Genomic DNA, 18,977 nt, shown 5'->3' with positions numbered 1-18,977 from the left:
TGTGTTACCAGGCAGGCTTCAGTATGCTGTGAGTTGCTTTATTTTTAGGTCTTATGGCTGATTAAGTGCAAACTATGCAGTATGTCTGGGCTGCTCAGATTTCTTGGAGCACACCCTGTCCTCATCAGTGTGGATGGGCAGGTTGGGACGTCTGCTCTTCTTTGGAGGTCTCTCCTTCCCTTGGTTCCTGCAGAGAAGGGAGAGATGTTGCATCAGTGGCCACTGGTGGGGGGTGTTCAGGGCATGGAGAGGTGCAGCAACTGGAGATTTTCCATGAATGTTACTGGAGACTGTGGGGGTGACCAGCATCCTGCACAGACCCACCCAGTTGGCCTTTGGGTTTTAAAGGGAGTCATGGCTCTGCTGCTCCATGTGCTTGTGCTTTGGGGGAGACAGACTGTCTCTGTGACCACCTACCTGCTCTGTAGGACAGGAGGCAGATTTGCTGAATGACAGCCTTTTCTTGAGGCTTTTATCTGAATCTGGGAAAAGCAACATGCACAAACTTCCTACCATGGACTAGTGAAGGGAGCCTTAAAGCCCAGCTCCCATCATGGCAGCCAGAGCTCCCTTTGAGAGCAGGAGCACTCCTTTCAGCCCTGGCTCACCTTTTTGCTTTTCCAGTGGCTCCATTTTCTTCTGGGGCTGAGGCAGTAGGATCTGGACCCCTTTCAGCAGTGTGAAGACAATGGTGGTGCGATTGCCTGGTGAGGAAGAAGAGATGAATCAGTACTGTGTGGCAAGTGCTCTGATGGGAAACGATGGAGGACAGCAGGCTATGTTGTCCCCTTTAAATCCCATGGGGCTTGCACAGAGGTCAAGGAAGGGTGGTTGAGCAAGGATATGAGTTACCCAGATCTCCTTGACTGCGAAGCTGTTTGGGGGCTACAGGGCAGGGGTGACATGGCTTTGCTGCAGGGTCGGGGGGTACTGGGTGGCAGGTGGGAGGCGTGTGAGGAAATGGCATTTGAAGATGGGGGTATGTCTGTGCACAGGTGCCTCCATGCACAGATGTGCTCTCAGCTTTGTGCCTGCAGGGGTGGCTTCTCCCAAGAGGAGCTCTGTGCTCATGCCTATGAAGTGGTGTGCAAGCAGTATGTCTGCTCTCGGCAGGACTGGCCCCTCTGCTCTGTATAAGGACACAGACAGTGCCACAGTGACGCCTGGTGATGGGAGATGGATTCGTGTCCAGCACCTTCCCAGCCACACACATACTGCGTATGCGCAAAGCAGTAACCCTCAAAATAAGGGAAAAGCAAGAGGTGGGCGATAGGAGGTTTTCTCTGGAATTACAGTTATTTTCCCTAGCAATTTTAGTGCCTTTTAAAGATAACATAACAATTTTTCCCAGCTGAAAAGCAAGCTTTTTATTTAAAGGTCAGAAAAGCAAGATCCTTAGATAAATGTCATTGGTGAAAAGTGTGATAAGGTGCAGAAAAGTGTCCTGAGCAGAAGGTGGTACGGGCATTAGCATAGTCAAAACCAGCAGGTATTTTTGGGTTACATGCTGATTTGGTTTGCTCCTCTCTGACAGTTAGGGTGCCACAGTCAGGGCTGCCTGTACGTTGGGAGGTAATGCAGAGCAGGAGCCAGCCTGCACTGCACCCCACAGATACAGCACTGCCCTACCAAGCTGTGACAGTATCTGCCCTTCCCACTCAACCAGGCTGAACATGCCAGCCATGCAGGCTAGGGCAGGAGAAATGAGACAGCTCTTCCCATGACACATCGCCGGAGCTGAGGGGTTTTATCTGCCTGGCTCTGGTTATTCGTCCCTGTGAGGCACTACAAGGAATTGGGACAACAGTGGCCCCAGGGACATTCACTGCAGGATTAATGTCCACGTGAGAAAGATCAGTCTTTTCTAGCCATTCTTCAGCTGTATCTCCAGAGGAGTATCTCACTGCACTCACTCTCTGAGGCTCTGCATAGTTAAATACAGACTGCACTGCTTGGGAAGTGGTGGCATTGTCCTAACCCTTGCAACAGTTTGCACTGATTGAATGTCTTTCCCCACTAGTTTCTTGAAAATCTTGGCAAACGTGTGTCTTTGTCACAGATAACACAGCAGGTAGCTCCTGTATAACACCACGCTTCTGGCTTGTTGGTAGCTGGGAATATATCTGATGGATTAGGTTTTGTCTGTTTATTTCTGGTGTCAATAGGATTTTGCATTAAAACAGCTATGTTTGGAAAGGCCCTAGAAGTGCAGTGAGGCTGTATAGTAAGGTGAGGACTCCTGCTGAAGACTGCGTGTTATCTAGGGGAATAACCAAGGTGGGTGGGGTGGTTTGAGCTAATAGACATGTCTTGGCAGTCTTGGCACACACGAGAACCCCAGCTCAGCTGTGGAGCAGTAGCTCAAGCACCCGCCTGTAGGTATCAAATCTTACAACTCTGCTGATTTTAAACCAGAACTTGACAGTGCTAAATGACAGGGAGCAGAACACCAGCTTGCTGATGCCCACTTGACCGTTAAAGCAAGATTAGTACGTGCCTATTTTGGTTTCCCCTTTAATCAAAAATCAATTAGACAATTACCAAATGAATATTCAGCCAGGAAGCCAGGTTGTCAGGCAGACTGACAGCACCACTTTCTTTGTGTTTTTCAGTTTAGAGTTATTCCGTGTATTGAAACTAAACAAGAGGAAGGGGGAGGGGCAATCTTCCTTTTTGCCCAGAGATGCCCTAGTGAGTGTCACCTCAAATCCTGACAAAACATTTTCTCTGTTCCAGATATTCAAAGCATCATCCATATAATGCCACTGAGCCTGGTGTTTGGCTGCATGATTATTCTCCTTTTCCTGCTCCCATTTGACTTGCAACCCAAAAAATTAGTTGCTTTATTTCTGTTTTAGGGTGTGTGTTTAGAGTATTTTTAACTTGATTTTCAAAGTAAACAAGAGTTATGCAACAGCTCTTTGCTCATGAATTCTCTGTACCCACTTCCATATTCCCCAAAGAAATACCTAAAAAACCACTGGGCAATTTTGACTGAAATTGAGGGGAAGGAATGGTTCCAAAGATGCTTCATTTACCAATAGGCCTGCACCGTGAATGTCATCAAAGCTATGTGAAGGGAGGAGTTTGGATCTTGAGGGGACCCCGTGGAACACCAAAAACCCAAGTCTGGACATCTCTGCATTGGAAGAACAAGCCTGATGACAAATGTGGAGCAGGGGGACAGGCACTTTGCTTACTTGGACTGTAGATGGCAGGTGATTCAGAGGAGGTTTTTGTACTGGGCAAAGAGATTGGCACCCTGTCCTTTGCCGAGACCCGAAAGCTCCTCATCACCTTCCAGGTACAGAATCTGTATGAGAAATACCAAAGACAGCAAACCTCCAGGCAGACATCAACAGCTGAGCTCGGGGAGTGTCTCACCTGCATTTTCACTATATCAGAGGAACAGGTGGCTGGAGAAAGAGGGTGGCATCCACAGAGCCTCTGCCACCTTGGGAGAGAGGGGATAGGTACCTTCTCCAGAAGTGCATCAGGATGGGGAGGATGATGACCTTGGCCCTGTGGTAGAGGACACGGTTCAGTAGCCCCTTGGAAGACAAACTCCAGATTAAATCTCTCTCTTCTTCAGAGATGTTTACCTGGCCAGGGAAGATACCATGGTTAACCAAAGCAGTCTGTGGCACTGCTGGTGGGCCCTAGAGGCATGCTTCTCTCCCTGCCCCCACCTTGCATTTCAGCAGCCTTTAAGAAGAGATACTAGTTATGTCCCAGGTACAAGGATGGGATCTCCCCTAGATTTCTGTGGAAAGTGCTGTGCTGTGCTTTCCAAAGGGAAGATAAGCAGAGCCACGATTGCTATAGGAGAAGAGGATGCAGTGTGGGGGGCAGGGGGATGATGGTGACATTGACCTCTCGAGACTGCAAGGACTGAATTGATGGAGTGCAGCACCCATCCTGGTGCTTCAGCCCTGGCATTTCTCCAGCAGATAGGGGGTTTCACCATCTCCTCATCCACGCACTTGTTCCAAATCCATCTGGGTCAAGTGGTAGCATGGGTCTGATGGTGGATCAGTTCCCATCCATGGGAGCCCAAGTGGCAGTCCCAAGCTCCAGAGCATGTTCTGAAGCTTCACAGCATGCTTGGCTGGAGCAGATCCAAACCTCTGCCTGGTTCCCCTTTCCCTGCTCACAGCTGCAATGCAATGGTCTTGAGCAATGAGCAGACAGCAGCCTTCAGCCTTCCTGGGCAGGCCCCAGCACCTTACCCTCAACTTGGGGGGAATATCGGAGTTCAGGAAGAGTTTGCTGATGATGGCAACTTTCCTTTTGAGAAAGGCAACTTCCTTTTCTGACTGCATGTTGCGGGCTGCAAGAGCTTCAGCTGAATCAGCCAGCCTGGAAAATCTGCAATTGCATGTGGGGTCTTGCTCTGAGACAAGTGCTCTGACTGCTAGGTTAGACAGCCATGTCCTGTCTTAGCTCTGTATTTACTGGGTCAGGGGACTTTTTCTGGCTGAAGTGGAGGCTTTTGGGGGTTCGAGGGGCAGGTAACCATGGGCAGATTAGATGTAGACAGCTACAGGGTGAGACTTTGGTTGTGTCCTTTGCTGCAGTGCATGTCCAGCCTTGCATAGAGGTGCTGATAGGAGTTTAAGGGTTGCAGCACAGGCTAACAGTGTGTGTGCTAACAAATCGATGGAGCAAGGATCCCCTGCTGAGAGATGGGCACTATCTGCAGGACAGGTTTGGGTCAGAGCCAAGGGAGACTGGTGATACCTGAGCACCCAGTGGAAAGGGAACTTACTTGCTGATCTCCAGGTAAAAGCGGAGATCGTCGACGAGGAAATTGACGGTAATGAGCTGGCTGTTAAACAGGTGGCGTTTCACTAGTACCACATCGCTGTCTGGTGGGGTCCTGGCAGAGGCTATGTGGGACCGGGAAGTGCTCATGGTGCTGCTGCTTTGCATCGAGCGGATGGGCAAGTCTGAGAGAGAGAAAGAGCTGCTGTGTCCTGCTTCTCTCAGCACTGGGTTTGAGGCCAGCTGGGCATCTGATGCTGAGCTATACCCTGCTTCTTCACCTTGCCTGTTCTTGCTTTTGCTGCATGCAAGTAATTTGCTGGGGGTCTTTCTACCTAGGTGGACTACAGCCTTCCTGCAGCCAGGCTCTCCAGGGAATTCAGGCCCACCCAGTGTGCATCCTTCTTCCTAGCTTAGTAACTTCCTCCATCCATCCTCCTCTTGGCACCCATGGAGTGCTTATGTTCATTGTTTTCATAGCAGATGGCCACAGTACATTAGATCAAAAGTCTGCCTGTCTGCCTCACCATTATCCTCTCTCTGACGGAGGCCAGAAGCAGATAACTAGTGAGAAGGAAATGTAAAACATCTGTGTTACTTCCCCCATATAAAATATTTTCCAGTTTCCTAACACTTTCATTTCCAGGAACTTCTTGATCTAGATGGGGTTTCTGTGTATTTAGCAATTTCAGTGGATTTCTTTTCTAACAGCTTTTCCAGTGTTCTCTCAAACATGTGTGTAAACTTGCAGGATCTATATAATTCGGCAGAGTACTCTGTAGTTCATCTCCCTGTTGCATGGAAAACCATCTCCATTTATTTACTTTTGGCCAGTGTCACCTTGGCTTCATTTAGTGCCTCCTGCCTTTTGTGGAAGGGATGCAAACTTGCATATACATTATTGCTTGAGAGATGCAGCAGCATCATGGGGCACCCTCATCAGAAAATGAGATATTTAATGAATGTGTATGTTGCATGTTGCCTGTGCAAAATTCTGGACCTTGTCTCCCAACTCTAGTGCCTAAGCATGCAGATTTCTGCACAGCAGTATCTGGCATTCTCAGGCACCCTCTCTTCTGGCTTTTTATATGCCTCCAGCAGAGAAAACTAAGTCAGCATATGGGGATGGGAGACGAGCCACAGGTTTCCTCCTTTTACTTCTCTGCATAAACCCAGGACTGTCTTGGGGTGGGAGGAGAGGGCGTAGCAAGAATCTAGCCATACTTTCTTCCATGTTTCCTAGTTCCTGCCGGAGAAAGTCCTCAAACTCTGCACGGTGTTTGTCATTGTCCATCTCCCTCCGGAACTTGCACATGCTTTTGACGAGGTCATGAATGGCATACCAGGCCCACCGCTGTGGAGACATGGCAGAGCTTGCATCAGCCAGCGGCACAGCCCTGGGGAGCCAGCCCCTGGCTGCAGCAAAAGGGCTCACTACCAGACAGACCCCTCCCGTTTGGACCCACCACTGTGAGCTGGAGCACCGGAGCCCAGCCTTGGCAGTGGGATTTGTGACCCAGTCATCATCTTTGCTTTCCAGTATTTTTGGGTTTCAGTGGCAGCTATAGGTGATTGTGTGAATCACTTGGCATGTCCTGATGCAATTTGGTGGAGTCTGCATGGAGCAGGACTCCAGAGCCTGTAGGAATGAGGCTTTATCTATCAGCTGCCTTTCTGCAACCCTCCAAGTCTGCTTCCCTCACCCCATTCACGCGAGAACTGCTTGACCCACAGCATCTCCTCTCTTGCCTGGATAACATCATCAGCCTGCTAGCAGAGAGGGTCTTTCCTTACCAGCTTGTCTGTCATGGAGTTCCCAATCCCATGCTGCAAACGAAGGTTAGACTTCTGCATATCACTCGGGGGGAACAGGTCCTGGTACTCTTTAAACCTGCCGGATGGGAGATCAGAGAGAGTGAGAGAGCATCAAGGGCAGCCAGATGCATGAGGAGGGAAGTGGTTTGGTGGGAGGGTGGCTAAGTAGGGGGAGCAGCTGACAGGGACAGCCCTGGTGTTGGGATCCCATGGTATTTCTGTGCCTGGAGGAGGCTGGAGAAAGGGACGGGGGGCTGGATCCCCTCCCTTGGACTCTATTCTTGCATGTAGCAGGCTTGGGAATGTCCACCCTGCTTATCTGCAGTGTGTTTCCTCCTCCAGTCCAGCACTCTGCAAGCCCAACAGTGATTTGGTCCTTGTGGGACAAGACCTGCCGGCCTTGCACAGGTAAATGCATCAGCAGCTGCAACAGCAGTTTTGCTGGGGTGAGGGTCTGGCTGGGATTTTGATGTTCTGCCTGATAGCTCATAGGGAAATACATTCGTAGCAGTTGCTGTCTGTCACCTTGGGGTTCCCACAGGAAGGATGTGGTTACATAACCACTGGGCTTAGGAACCAGCTCAACCCAGGTCCTCACCATCGTTTTTCCATTTCTTTCTGAACAAAGATCTGTGCTGTCATCAACATGAAGGGGCTGACTACTTCGGCCTCATTTATTTCTCTGATGATAGAAGTGTGGCAGTCCAGGTGCTCCTCTGGAAGAGAAGTGCGGTCACTGCCTACATCTGCCAGCCATTCCTGAGCCACCATGACATCTCTTCCTGCCCTCACATCTGCAAGTGGCCCCCTGTCCCATCTCTGTCTGCCCTGTCTTCTGTTTGCTGAATTTGGTTCTCTCATCCCTTTTCCTTTCCATACTGTGCTAATGGCATACTTCGGGAGTGAAGCTGTGACTCCAAGAGCATCTGAACGAGACAAGATAGGGAAGCGCTATTTCTGCCACTGCAGGAACTGCATGTTGTAAGTCTTGGTCAGTTGATCCTGCCAAAAAAGTAGACCACCTTACTAGAAATATAAGTGGCAGTGGAAGACCTCAGCAAATAAATCCTCCACTGAATGGGAAAGGAAAATTGGCAGGTCCCTGCAAGAGGATATAACATCTGCAACCAGCGTCCAGCTCAGGGAAAAGAGGCTTTAACCATGAATGCAGTAAAGTGCAGGGTGGGAGGGCACCTACCAGCTGGGATTTCGGCACGGAAATGATTTCTGACAATGCTGTTAATGAGGAAGCTCTTTGTCTTGGGGTTGGTCTCTGCAACTAGCTTTTCCACAGCCATCCAGAAACGCAGTGGTTCATCTGCATTGTGCTCCTCGAGGAACTGCTTGAAGAACTGCAGGTGGGCAGGGTTATGCAGCACTTTTACAAAGTGCCTGTAGAGGAGGAAACATCAGGAGATGTGATCTCTGTGCCACCAGTGGCCTGGAAAATAGCCAGGACCTCTGTGCTTGATTCTCCAACATGAGAGACACCTGAAGAAAAGCTAAAACATGTGGATGACTGGTACATGGGATCTGTGAAGCAGATGGGCCAGTAAAAGTACTGGTCGAGCACAGTCTCCCTTGCCTGTCTTGCCCATAGAATCGTTTAGGTTGGAAAAGACCGTTAAGATCATCATCCACCAAGCTGTTGGGAATCCAGGGAGGGATTGCCCTGACAAGCTGTTTCTTTTCTGCCATAGATGCACCTGCCCAACAGCTTTGCTGCCATGTATCCAAAGGAACCGATCTTAGCCTGAAGAGGAGGCTTTACCCAGGGAGTCAATGAGAAGACAGGACTTTGGGTCTGTGACGCAGACCTCAGAACCTGCAAATGGACTGGGCAGCCCCGCAAAGACCAAGGGAGGGAGACAGGTAAGGATGGGGCACCTGAAAGGACTAATGGGAGGAGGAAGTTGTACACCCCTCTGGCACTTGCTGCAAATAAACAATAATTTGCCACTGCATGGCAAAGAGCTTCATACATTTGGTCATGGAGAGGGTATTCTGGAGTGGAAAACCCTTGCCACTTGCAGCTGGTAGATGAGGAGGTTATCAATAGATGTAAAGCCTGAGGACAGCTACATTGAAGAGATTCAGCAGACCTTTGGAAAACCAGAGCTGGGAGTGGACTGGCATTTTGGGTCATTTATGAGGTTAGCAAGCCTTTATTTGAAGATCAGTGAACTGGGTCGAATATATTCTTTGTTTAAATGTGGCTCCTGAGGCTGACTCTCAAAATAAACAATAAGAGTTGCTCCTATTCAGGACTTGTGTCCTGGTTACCATCTATATCCCAATGTGGAGCTGCGAGGACTCATGTCTAGAGTATTCCCATGAGGTGAGATGTGAGCCACATGGACATTCGCATGGTCAGTGACTACAGAGATTTAAGTGTGGTCACAGGGTGATTTTAAGTGATTATTCTGGGAATCTGAGAGCTGCCCAGCAGTAGTATAGGTGGCATGCCAGGGAGTGATTGAGGATGAAGCATGTGAGACATGTACAAGATGTGAGGGGTAAATCCGAAGAATGGATTGGGGATGTCAAAACATTTTTTTCCTTTCCCTGGTAACTCTACAGTTCAGACCCACAGGCCACCCATGCCTACATCTGAGAGGGCCCAATGACAAAGCAGGGAGCAGTGGCACTACAGGAGAGTACTGGGAAAAATCTGCTTCCTGAAAGAGTGGAAGGAGCAAAAAACAGCAAAGCCCTGTGCCGCAAGGTGTCAGACCTGGGTCTTCTAGATGGCTTCTCTACTGCAACAGTTGTGGGCTTCGTTGTGCTTGATTTGGTTTTTCTTATGGGAACAGTCCTCTTCTTTCTGTTCTTGGGTTCAACAGCTGTAGGGACAGAACAGGTTTGGCCCCTTCCTCAGGTGACAGCCAGAGCCTGCTCACAGCTGTCTGTAGGGTGAAGGGCCCCAGCAGACATCAGCATGGTGAGCCTGACTCAGGAGACACTGGGTGCTGGGGGAATCCTTCACCTCTGCATGGTCTGACCTCCTCAACATCTGCTTCAGAGAAGCCCTCCCATTCCCACCCTCTCTGGCTGGATTAATGCCCCAAAACGCATGCTTTCAAAGGCAGCTAGGCCTCTCTCTCCTTCTGGAGGTGTTCTACTACATGATGGGATGCAAGCAGGGAAAACCTCTGCTTGTCCAGTTCCCTAAGGGTATACTAGAGCACCTGCAAGGGTGTGATGGTTGGGAGCCCACCCTGTTCCTAGCCTGCTCAGACTGGACTCACCAAGTGATGGGCTTTTGAAACACAGAAGCTTATTTTCCTTGCTTGGGCTATCCACAGATAACAAGGGTTTCTGAACAGCCAGCTCATTTGACATCATCTTCTGGGAGTCTGCATCAGATAGAGAAGAGGAGACAGATCCCATGTTCATTCCTTCTGGCTATGGCAGCCCTCCAGCACTTGCTCTGAGTGTGCTGTATTGTGATCATTACCTTTTCTTTCCCCTTGTTGTGTCCTGTTCCCATGATCTACCTGTAACACGGCATTTCTCAGGTATGACCGAGGCCCCACAAGCTACCTAAGGGTTGCTACAGGTGACTGCTATCACTCTCAGTGCACTGGCAGGTGCCCAGAAACTTGATGTCATTCTCAAAAGATGATGTGAGAGGACAAAGCTGGGGTGTTACAACAGCATGGCCAGTACACAGGAGGTCAAGATGTAGAAGTGGGGTGACAGTGGCTGTCACTGGCTTTGGGTCTGTTTGCTGCAGCTTCCATTTGATCTGGTGGCCCAGGCCAGTGCAGGGATGTGACATTTGGTGCCTCTGTTACCAGCAGAAGGGAATTTGGCCCATAGGTCACTGCCAAAGCTTGGATTACAGCTGATGCCTCCCAGATACCCTGTCCCAACCCACTCCATGATGTCCATGACCTGTCAGCAGTACAGCAATGGATCTGTGCACTAGGGGCATTGGTCACCATGGGTGTACAAAATATGCTTTATCTGCCTGAAACAACATGAGCCACAGCAGAAATTCAGAGCCTCCTCTTACCAGTGCTGCTCAGGAGAGGTTCCACCTCTGTCTGGATGGAGCCCCCTTTCCGGAGGTCCTGAGTCACAATTAATCGCCAGTGCTTGGAGGAGAGACCTTCCAAGTTCCTTGTGCCATGCAAGGCCTGGCTCAGCTTCAAGGACTGGTTTATCCGCTGGGACAGGAGGAAACATTCATCTTTCTCAACAGCGTGGCCTTGCATTTCAGGCACTGGGACATTGCTCTGTGGAGACTACAGCGAGAAGAGCAGAGGGTGATTGCACAAAGCACATACCCCATCTGAGGAGCTACTCCTGCGTTGTGCCTGATGGGCTAGCTCACATTTTACTGTACCTTAGAGTACAAACCTACCCTCTGCTTTAGCTTTAAACTGTCTGGAAGAAATCTATGTGAGCACAAAGCTCAGCGTAGACCTTAAACCTACCTGTGCAGCTGCTTAAAGCTGGTTCACATCTGCCTGCAGCTGGGATGTACCAGGGACATGGGGCAGGTCCCCCAGGTAGTCCAGACAATGGCTTACCAGCAAAGGTAGCAGTTTTCCTGAAGATGTCAACATCTACCCGGGAGGGCTGAAAACAACCCTGAAGGTGTCCCCAGCAGACAGATAACCTCATGTGCTTTTTTGGTTGGCTGCTATCCCTGGGACTGGCTCTTCCTTGGTGACCTGGGAGTGCCTCCCTTGCCCCCCCACCGAGATCCTCTTGCAGTTTTGGCCCTCTCCACTGGCAAGCAGTCTGCATGACTTGCCAAGCAGCAGGGTCAGAGTGAGTGACTGACTGGTTTCTGACCAAGATACGCACTGCTGAGAGCAAGCACCAAAAATAACCCTGCTAAGCCCCGGAGCAGTTCCCCTGACATCAATGCAGTGAGATCCAGGAGGAGTTTGGCTTAGGGGATAGTGCCCACGGGCAGCGTAGCCTCCATACCTGCTGAAGTGCTAATTGCACTCCCAGACCAGGTCTGTTCTCTGAGGGGTAATTTCCTTAACAAGAGATGCTTAAAAACCTGGGCAGCTAATTAACTTACAACCAAGAGCATTTAACAAATCAGGGTCAGGAGCTGCCAGCTGACTTTTCCAAAATGCTTAGCTCTCACTGACTGAGATGCTGGCATCTCTGTGAGCCAGGTCTTTGGGGGTGCTAGTCCTGACAGCCTCTCCTTACCATTTCCAGCATCAGCTGCTGATTTTACATTGCAGTTTGGGGAAAAGTCTGACGGTTGGTTTGAAGTGCACTGTCTGCAAAGAGCAAAATTGCCTGCATAGGTTGTGCAGGGATGCAGGTGGGATGCTTGGGTGTTTTGGTTTGTGAGGAGGTTTCTTGGTGTAAGGATAGCATTTAGGGCATTGATAAACATGAGGTATTAGTGGGATTTCTGCTGCTAGGAAGGATAATAGTCTGGGAAGATGGGTGCTTTGTGTGATTCTGCTTTCTTAAATCATCCCTTTACACAGTGGAAAAAAATATATGGAAAACTTGAGTGCTGTTGAATCATAGGCTGAAAGGCTGTATGCCCTTTCCCCCAGTGTGCTGGCCAGGCGTTTGTGCTGGGACAGGGGCATAAGCATGTGTGTCTACACAAGTCACATTAACCGTAATATCTGCTGAGGGCAAGGAAAAAGGGGGAGAGTTAATTCGCAGAAATGGGCAACCATGAGGTGGTTACCCAGTGCACTGCCTGCTTCTGGTCTCACTCCTGCCTATCCTGAAAGACTGAGTTTAAGTTTCTCCCTCCTGTGGGGCTGGGTCATGGCCTACCTCAGGGGAGCTCTTGCAGGGCGTGCCTGCAGTGCTGCTGACTTACAGGTGGTGGAAAAGTGGAGGATTGTTCTCTAGGCAGCTGGAGCAGGGCGGTATCTGCCATTATTGCCCTGCAGCAGCGTTGGCCAGGGGACACCATGGGATGCTGGACCACTGCAGCTAATGCTGGGCTTCTCCTCCCTCCCTCTCTCCAACTTTTCACATCCCCTCTGGGGCCTGCACGCTCCATGAGGATGCCCATGTCCCTGCTGCATCCCCTTTACCATAAACTGGAGGAACGTCTTGTCATCGTCAGCCAGAAATTCCTCGTAGAAACAGCTGAGCACCTGAGAAGGAGCAAAGGTGGGTTGTCCTCAGTCAGGGCTCCAGCAGCAACCACCACCCCCAGCCCCACTGTACCCTGAGGGCACAGTGGTGACACTGTAGGCAGGTTACACCTCACTGAGATGCCCAGGACAGCTCTTCTAGGAGCTGTACACCCAGGTTGGCCCATTGGGCTGCTCAGAGGCCACCGAGAAGGGTTTGGTTGTAAATGTGTTTTGTGTTGTGCTGGAACCAGTAACACAGATGTGAAAGGATGGCCACTACCCTGCCATTCCCGGGCTCTTGGCGTGTACTTCTAACAACTGAGGTCACAGCTGCTAAATGACTGCTCATCTATGCTCCGCTACCCAGCAAACCAGTGAGGGTGCCCCTCTCCACTGGCCTGGCACATCTTGGTCACTGGTTCCAGTGCAAGGTGGCTTACCAACTGTAAGGTGTGGGGGTTTTGGGTTTTTTTGGTTGTTGTTTTTTTTTTCCTTCCTAATATCTTTTCATCTTAATTTTCCAAATACCTTCTTAAACATGCCCACAGGCCTCACACCAGCCCAGGGGTGCCAATGCTGGTTGTACCTCTCAGCCTAATCACTGCAGCACCGCTCTACCTTGCAAATATCCTTCTGGGCTCTGAATATCCAGGGGGAGAATTCTCCAGACATCAGATGGTTCCGCAAGCTCCTGAGAGTCCTGGTCTCCAAGGGAAGCTGCTGAATGGTGCTTTCTTCCAGGTAGGTCTCGCATATCTTCTCCCCAAGCAAATGACGCAGGAAGAAACTGTTTTCTCTGCTGGTGTCCAGCGCCACAGGCAGAAATTCCTCCAGGTCCTGCCACAGGTCCAGGAGATGAATCTCCATGGACAGGTCCTGGCGCTTTAAGAAGTCCCTGAAAGGCCGTCCTGCACAGGTCTCGGCGCTAAGGGCCCAGGGAAGGAAACTCAAGGTCTTGACCGGCTTTTTTAGAGATGGTAGCTGGACAAGGGGTGCAGAGGAACACAGGTTAGGGAGGGCCTTCTCTTTAGAGGGTTCTTCTAGATGAAGGACCTGCTCTGCATTGGGTCTAGGTCTTCTGGGAGAGGTTGCTCTTCTTTTGCTTCCAAAGGCAGTGGTTGCAGGATGCTTTGACTGCTGAGGAATTGATCCCACAGCATCCTTATCCAGACATGATTGCCTTGTGCTCCCAGCTGGCCACGGCTGCCTTTCTGGTTGCACATGAAAACTGTGCACTTTCATTTCTTGGGTGTCTCTTCCCTCCTTGACCAGAGTCCAGATCTCTGCTTTGGCCTTTTTGCTGCAGTAGGGCCCTGACAAACCCTGGCTCCTTTTAATATGCATAGTGAAGAGAGTCTCTGAAATGCATGAGGGCTCCTGTGAGTTGGTCCATAATAAACGATCCCAATATTCCTGCAGCAGAGGCTGGCATGATTTCTCCTCTTCCATGCCCATCCTGCAGTGGATGAAGAATTTAGGGAGCCAGTAACTCTGAATCATAAAAAGGGCCCGTTCCTGCATCTTGCTTAGGATCTCCCTGTTGGTGTTGATGGGCTGAATGTGCCTGGGTTTCGGCAGTGACCCTGAAATGGACACAAGGGATTATGATGGGGTGTCTGGCTCCATTCAGACCTGTTTGTGCCAGGGGAGCTCCCCAGCCAAGCACAGCTGGTGATGGTATCCCATCTTACTGGGAACATGCAGGAAAGCCCACCTCACTGGAAGGGCACTGCTCATCCCTGGCACCTATGTTTCTTACCAATGGTGGTCCTGCAGAGAGTGGAGATGGTGGAGCCTTCACGCAGGTGAGTGGCTTTCAGCCTGTGGAGCAAGGACAGGTAGATGTCCCTCTGCTTCACATCTGACTCATCAAGCCCCAGGAGCCTTTCGGTGGTGAGCCAGAAGTTGGTCAGTTCTTCCCCTATGAATCAGACAAGGGATGGGAGTTGGAGGGAGTCCCTGAAAGCCCTGTTGATAAGCAAAGTAGACTGTGTTTTTTTAAAAAGAAAGAAGGAAAGACTGCCTGGCTGAACTGAGGGAACAGTGTAGAGAAGATCCAGGGCTATGCATCTCCCCAGTGTGCAGTGCCCATGTTGGGGTTCTGCTCCTGGCTCATCTTCCAAAGCCATGTCTGGGATCGCAGTGCCTCCCACCAGTGCTTACCTGTGTCCTCAGCTCTGTGCCAGTGTCCCACCGGGCAGCTGGCCCACAGCTGGCTGAGAAGGGGCTGCAGAGCACCCTGTGCCCACCTGCCGTTCCTTGGATGAAGGCCCGAAAACACCACATGCCCTGGCTCCCGCTGATGCACCTCTCCAGCAGCCACCGATCAGCACTTTGCCAGTTCAGCAGTTTTGCTGTAAGAGAGTGGAGAGCACAGCATTTGGGGAAGCATGCAGGAGCAACCCCCAGGAACGCCCTCCAGGCACCCCCAGCATCCCCCCCAGCCTCCCTGACACAGGCTGCCAGAAGACAGCAGTGCTGTGAGCCAGGAGACCAGCAAATCACACTGACATGGGAGTTTTGGACAGGATTGTACAATGCATATGTGGTGTTTGCAAGGATGCAGTACAACCCACTCATGTCAGTGATAGTCTGCCCAACTGTCATGCCTCTTTCCCTTACAAATGTCCACCTCTTGCCTACATTTGGGGCTTGCCCTCAACTTCCTTCAGCCTGAGGTTAAGCCTGGCTGGAGAAGAAGCAGCAATGCATTTAGGAATGGCACTGGAGCAAGCCTTAATGAATTGCTTATTTTTCTGAAATGAAAATCTGCATCCCTGCTGCCATAGCTTTTTTTCCAGTGGCCTTCTCTTGCACTGATACACAGTCTGACAAAGCAGTCTGCTGGGCTGAGATGGCTCGTTTGAGGGGTAAACTGAGGATAATTCAGACTTGCTGCTGGTCACACAGACCACGGCGTAGGCCTGTTTTCCCAGCATAGGATGCATCAGATGAGGAACATATTGCAATACAGTGTGAAAGCTCCGGGCACCCTGCATAGCAGCAAATCTGAAATGCCAGGACCCCAGTTTCCCATGCCCAAGGATGCTCTCCAGCCCTGCTCCACCCATGAACTGCATCGTAAACCCTGCTAAGCAGCTATTGCAGCTCAACTCCACAGAGGCAGCGAGCCTGTACTAACAGGGCTGTGGGGTAAATCCCCGCCCATCCCATGGAAACCCTGTGATCTGTATCCCTAAAAATAGGATGTGCAATGACTTTTTAACCTGGAACAGAGGCAAGAGCCGCTGGGCAGGCACCAGGTGGTGACAGCCCCAGCGAGAACAAGCCCTGCTGTGGTAGCAGCAAAGCTGTACTGGTTTCCTCTGTGCCCGCGATGACTCACCTGCTTCCCCCGACCGAATGAAACCCAGGAGCTTCTGGCAAAGGACGAGATGGAGGCACAGGCTGGATTTGCAGAAGTGAGGCAGGCGGTGCTTTTCCAGCCAAGCCAGTAAAGCCAGGGGGCTGAGATCCTGCATTGCACCCCCCGCGCCCAAGGAGAGGATTAGGCTGTGAACAAGGAGCTGTCTCTTGCCTGGGGATTAGGGTGAGTAACAGATCCTTGCTACGCGGGAAAGAGGCAGGGAAGGTGCCGTGTTGCTAGACCTTGATACAAGCCATCCCCATGCTGAGAAAGAAGGAGAATACTCGAGCTAGAGCCCCTGCCTGCATCCCCACAGGCTCTGCCTGCAAACCCAGGAGACCCGGTGCTGTGTGGATGCCTGCAAGGCTTCCTCTCCTTGCAGCCTGCCTGCTTTCCCAGATCCCAGGCAGGAAGGCATGACAGTTTTCTGGCAGCACAGAGAGGAGCAGGTTCCCTTTTGCTATGGGATCTGAGCACTGCAAACAGTGCTTGTGGCTGTGGGGAAGGGGGACGTTCGTAGGGAGGGCTGAGCTAGTTTGAGGATCAACAGGATCTCGGCTCCTGGTGAATTCAGGAGGAATACAGGACACAAGGGGCTGATGTTTGTGTCCTCCTTCCCTACCACCACACACACTCTCCTTAACTCCACTATGGATGTTTACTGAGTGCTGGGTAGACCCTATAAGCTGCCCCTGCACCAGGACTTTAAATGGCTTGTGCTCCTCCTAGGGCTCAAAAGCAAAATGATGCCTGCATTTGAAATAAACCCCTGGCTGCACAAACAGGAGATCCAGAGAGGTCTTGGCAATGAGAAACTGGCTCCTTCCTTCCCCTACCCTGTGCCCTTCCTCCTCACTCTCGTTGCAAGGGGCATTTTCTCACCAAGTGGCTCGGCAGCTCTGGCCAGAGGTCCCACTGGCCTGTGCTACTGATGTAAATGGGTGTCTGGCCAAAAACCTGTATTGAAAGAAAAGGGGAGAGCTGAAAGAGATGGAGGGTGGCAGAGAAGCCCAGAGCCCAGCTCTTCTAATTAGTTCTCGCTATGGAGAAGGTCACTGTCTTTCCTTTCAGACCTCTATCTCTAAGCTGAGGTCCTCAGGTTTCCCTCACTTTCCAGCATGAGTGTGGTGTATTCCCAATTTTCTTGGGTTCTCTAACACTGCAGAAGCTGAAAGTTCACCTGAAAAGCGCTCAGAAAGGTCCCAGGCTTTATGGTGTGGAGTGGACTTACAGGAAGATTCAGAAACGTGTTGAAAAAGTCGACAAAAACATCATCTCTCAGCAGAAGCCCCATGTCCGTGGAGGCTATGATTGCTACAAGGGGGAGAAGACAAAGTTACCTGGGCTTTGTATTGCCACGTGTGACACAAGTGTGAACCACAAGATGAATTTTGAGAGGCTGGACCAGAACACCTCTAGGGGATGTGTATGGGCTCAATCCATACACACATAGGAGGATTTGGATCTGGGACAGTCCATGAAATTTGGGTCCAGTGCACCCATGTGCTCTGGGCAGGTGGTACAGGTGTTTGGAAAGCACCACATGTCTGGCTGCACGCAGGAGCTGAAAAGTTCAAAAGGCAGCTTCCTAAATAGGAAAAGTACACATTTCGTAGAGGCTGGGCACAAATGTGGTGGCATCCATGGGGCAGGAGAAAGGAGGTGCTGTGGCTGGAAGGGACATGCTGTGCTCTTCCACCTTACCCAGACAGCAGGCATAACCCTGCTATCACAGAGAGAATATGTGTGCTGTGCTCTGGTGCTGCTGCTCCAGCCCCACTGTCTTGGTGCCCTCTGAGTCCTCTTGCTCAGGTTCTAGCAGCAAATTCCCCCAAATTAGCAGGCACCATCAGGCAGGTTGTGACTCTGGGTAGAGCAATAGTTGCTGCAGACCCCTACCCCACCCACCCAGGACATCTAGGTAGTGCACCTGTAATGCCCAACACTTCCCACAATCTTGTGAAATCTTATTTGTGTCTGAAAACTCTGGATGCAAGGGGGTGGGCTGGCATCAGCCTACTGGTGGGTGGATGCCCTTGGAAATATCCACCTGCATGAAGGCACAGCTGTGTCACAGGGAGGACCAACATTTCAGAAGCCTGATGTTGCTTTTTTTTCCCCTGCTGTTGCCTTTTGGGTTGTGCTCAGAGGGACAGAATCCTCTAGCAAAGGTCACTCACCGGTGGCTGTCATGCTGCTGTGTCCCAGGGATGCGTTCTGGAGTGCCAAACTGCTTGTGACACGCTTGTCCTGGTGGGCTCTCAGGGACTGTAGAGCTCTCAGCACCTCCCTCTTCGCTGTCCTTCAGGGAAATGTCACTTTTCTAATCATCAGCCCCTCACACGCTCTTGGGCAGTCCTGAAATTAAACCCTTACCCTGTCAAGCAAGCTTCTTGCTTTCGAACTAGGTTCTTGGTAACACCTCAGTGTACTGTGCATGGTTGCTCTCAGTGTGTCTGCTCAGGTGGTGATGGAAATTTCACAGGAGACCCTGCTATGTCTGCCCTGGTCAGAGGAACGCCAGATTCCCTATTAGCTGTCCTGCTTCATCAGATTTGGGACTGAGACCCAACCTTGGAGACCCTCCAGTGGGAAGACGAGAAAGAAAGAAGCACAACACTCTTGCAGTAGCAGTGACCTGTTTCCCTGGAGGGAGGAGGAATCTGCTCCTAAGGTGGGTATTTGATCCTTCAGTCTGTAATACCGTGGTGTCAGACCCGGCAGGGCTGCTAGGGCCCTCCAGGTCTTGGGTACCATCGTGCCTGGGGTCTCTGATGTGCATTGTAGCAGGCAAGCGGGTCTGCTTGTCGGTGGGTTTGGGAAGGGTTTTGTGGCCTTTCCCGCACTGGACATCTGCCCTTGCCTAAGGGGGACTACAGGATGGACTCCGCTAACCTCATGTTTCTAAGAAGCCCTGAGCTTTCTCTGTCTGCCCATTAACAAAA

At 50.9% G+C, this 18,977-nt stretch overlaps 1 protein-coding gene across 1 annotated transcript; it reads right to left on the bottom strand.

The window, feature by feature from the left end:
• Positions 1–124: 124 nt before the first annotated feature.
• On the bottom strand, positions 125–18,122 carry RGSL1 (regulator of G protein signaling like 1). The gene is made up of 22 exons (XM_075095507.1): positions 18,053–18,122; positions 17,264–17,346; positions 16,915–16,989; positions 16,012–16,141; positions 14,915–15,019; positions 14,425–14,586; positions 13,284–14,248; positions 12,621–12,683; positions 10,601–10,829; positions 9,828–9,944; positions 9,314–9,422; positions 7,778–7,971; positions 7,178–7,295; positions 6,559–6,655; positions 5,989–6,118; positions 4,769–4,949; positions 4,230–4,368; positions 3,478–3,602; positions 3,201–3,313; positions 609–704; positions 418–482; positions 125–187 (listed from the first exon to the last, which is right to left on the bottom strand). Exons 1-22 carry the CDS (start codon positions 18,120–18,122, stop codon positions 125–127), a joined length of 3,429 nt encoding a protein of 1,142 aa, XP_074951608.1.
• Between the last annotated feature and the right edge of the window lie 855 nt (positions 18,123–18,977).

The sequence above is a fragment of the Phalacrocorax aristotelis genome, chromosome 6 (genome assembly GCF_949628215.1).
Source record: "Phalacrocorax aristotelis chromosome 6, bGulAri2.1, whole genome shotgun sequence".
NCBI classification, from domain to species: domain Eukaryota; kingdom Metazoa; phylum Chordata; class Aves; order Suliformes; family Phalacrocoracidae; genus Phalacrocorax; species Phalacrocorax aristotelis.
The sequence above is the reverse complement of the archived record's forward strand: the minus strand, read 5'-3'. Positions and strand labels throughout refer to the sequence as shown.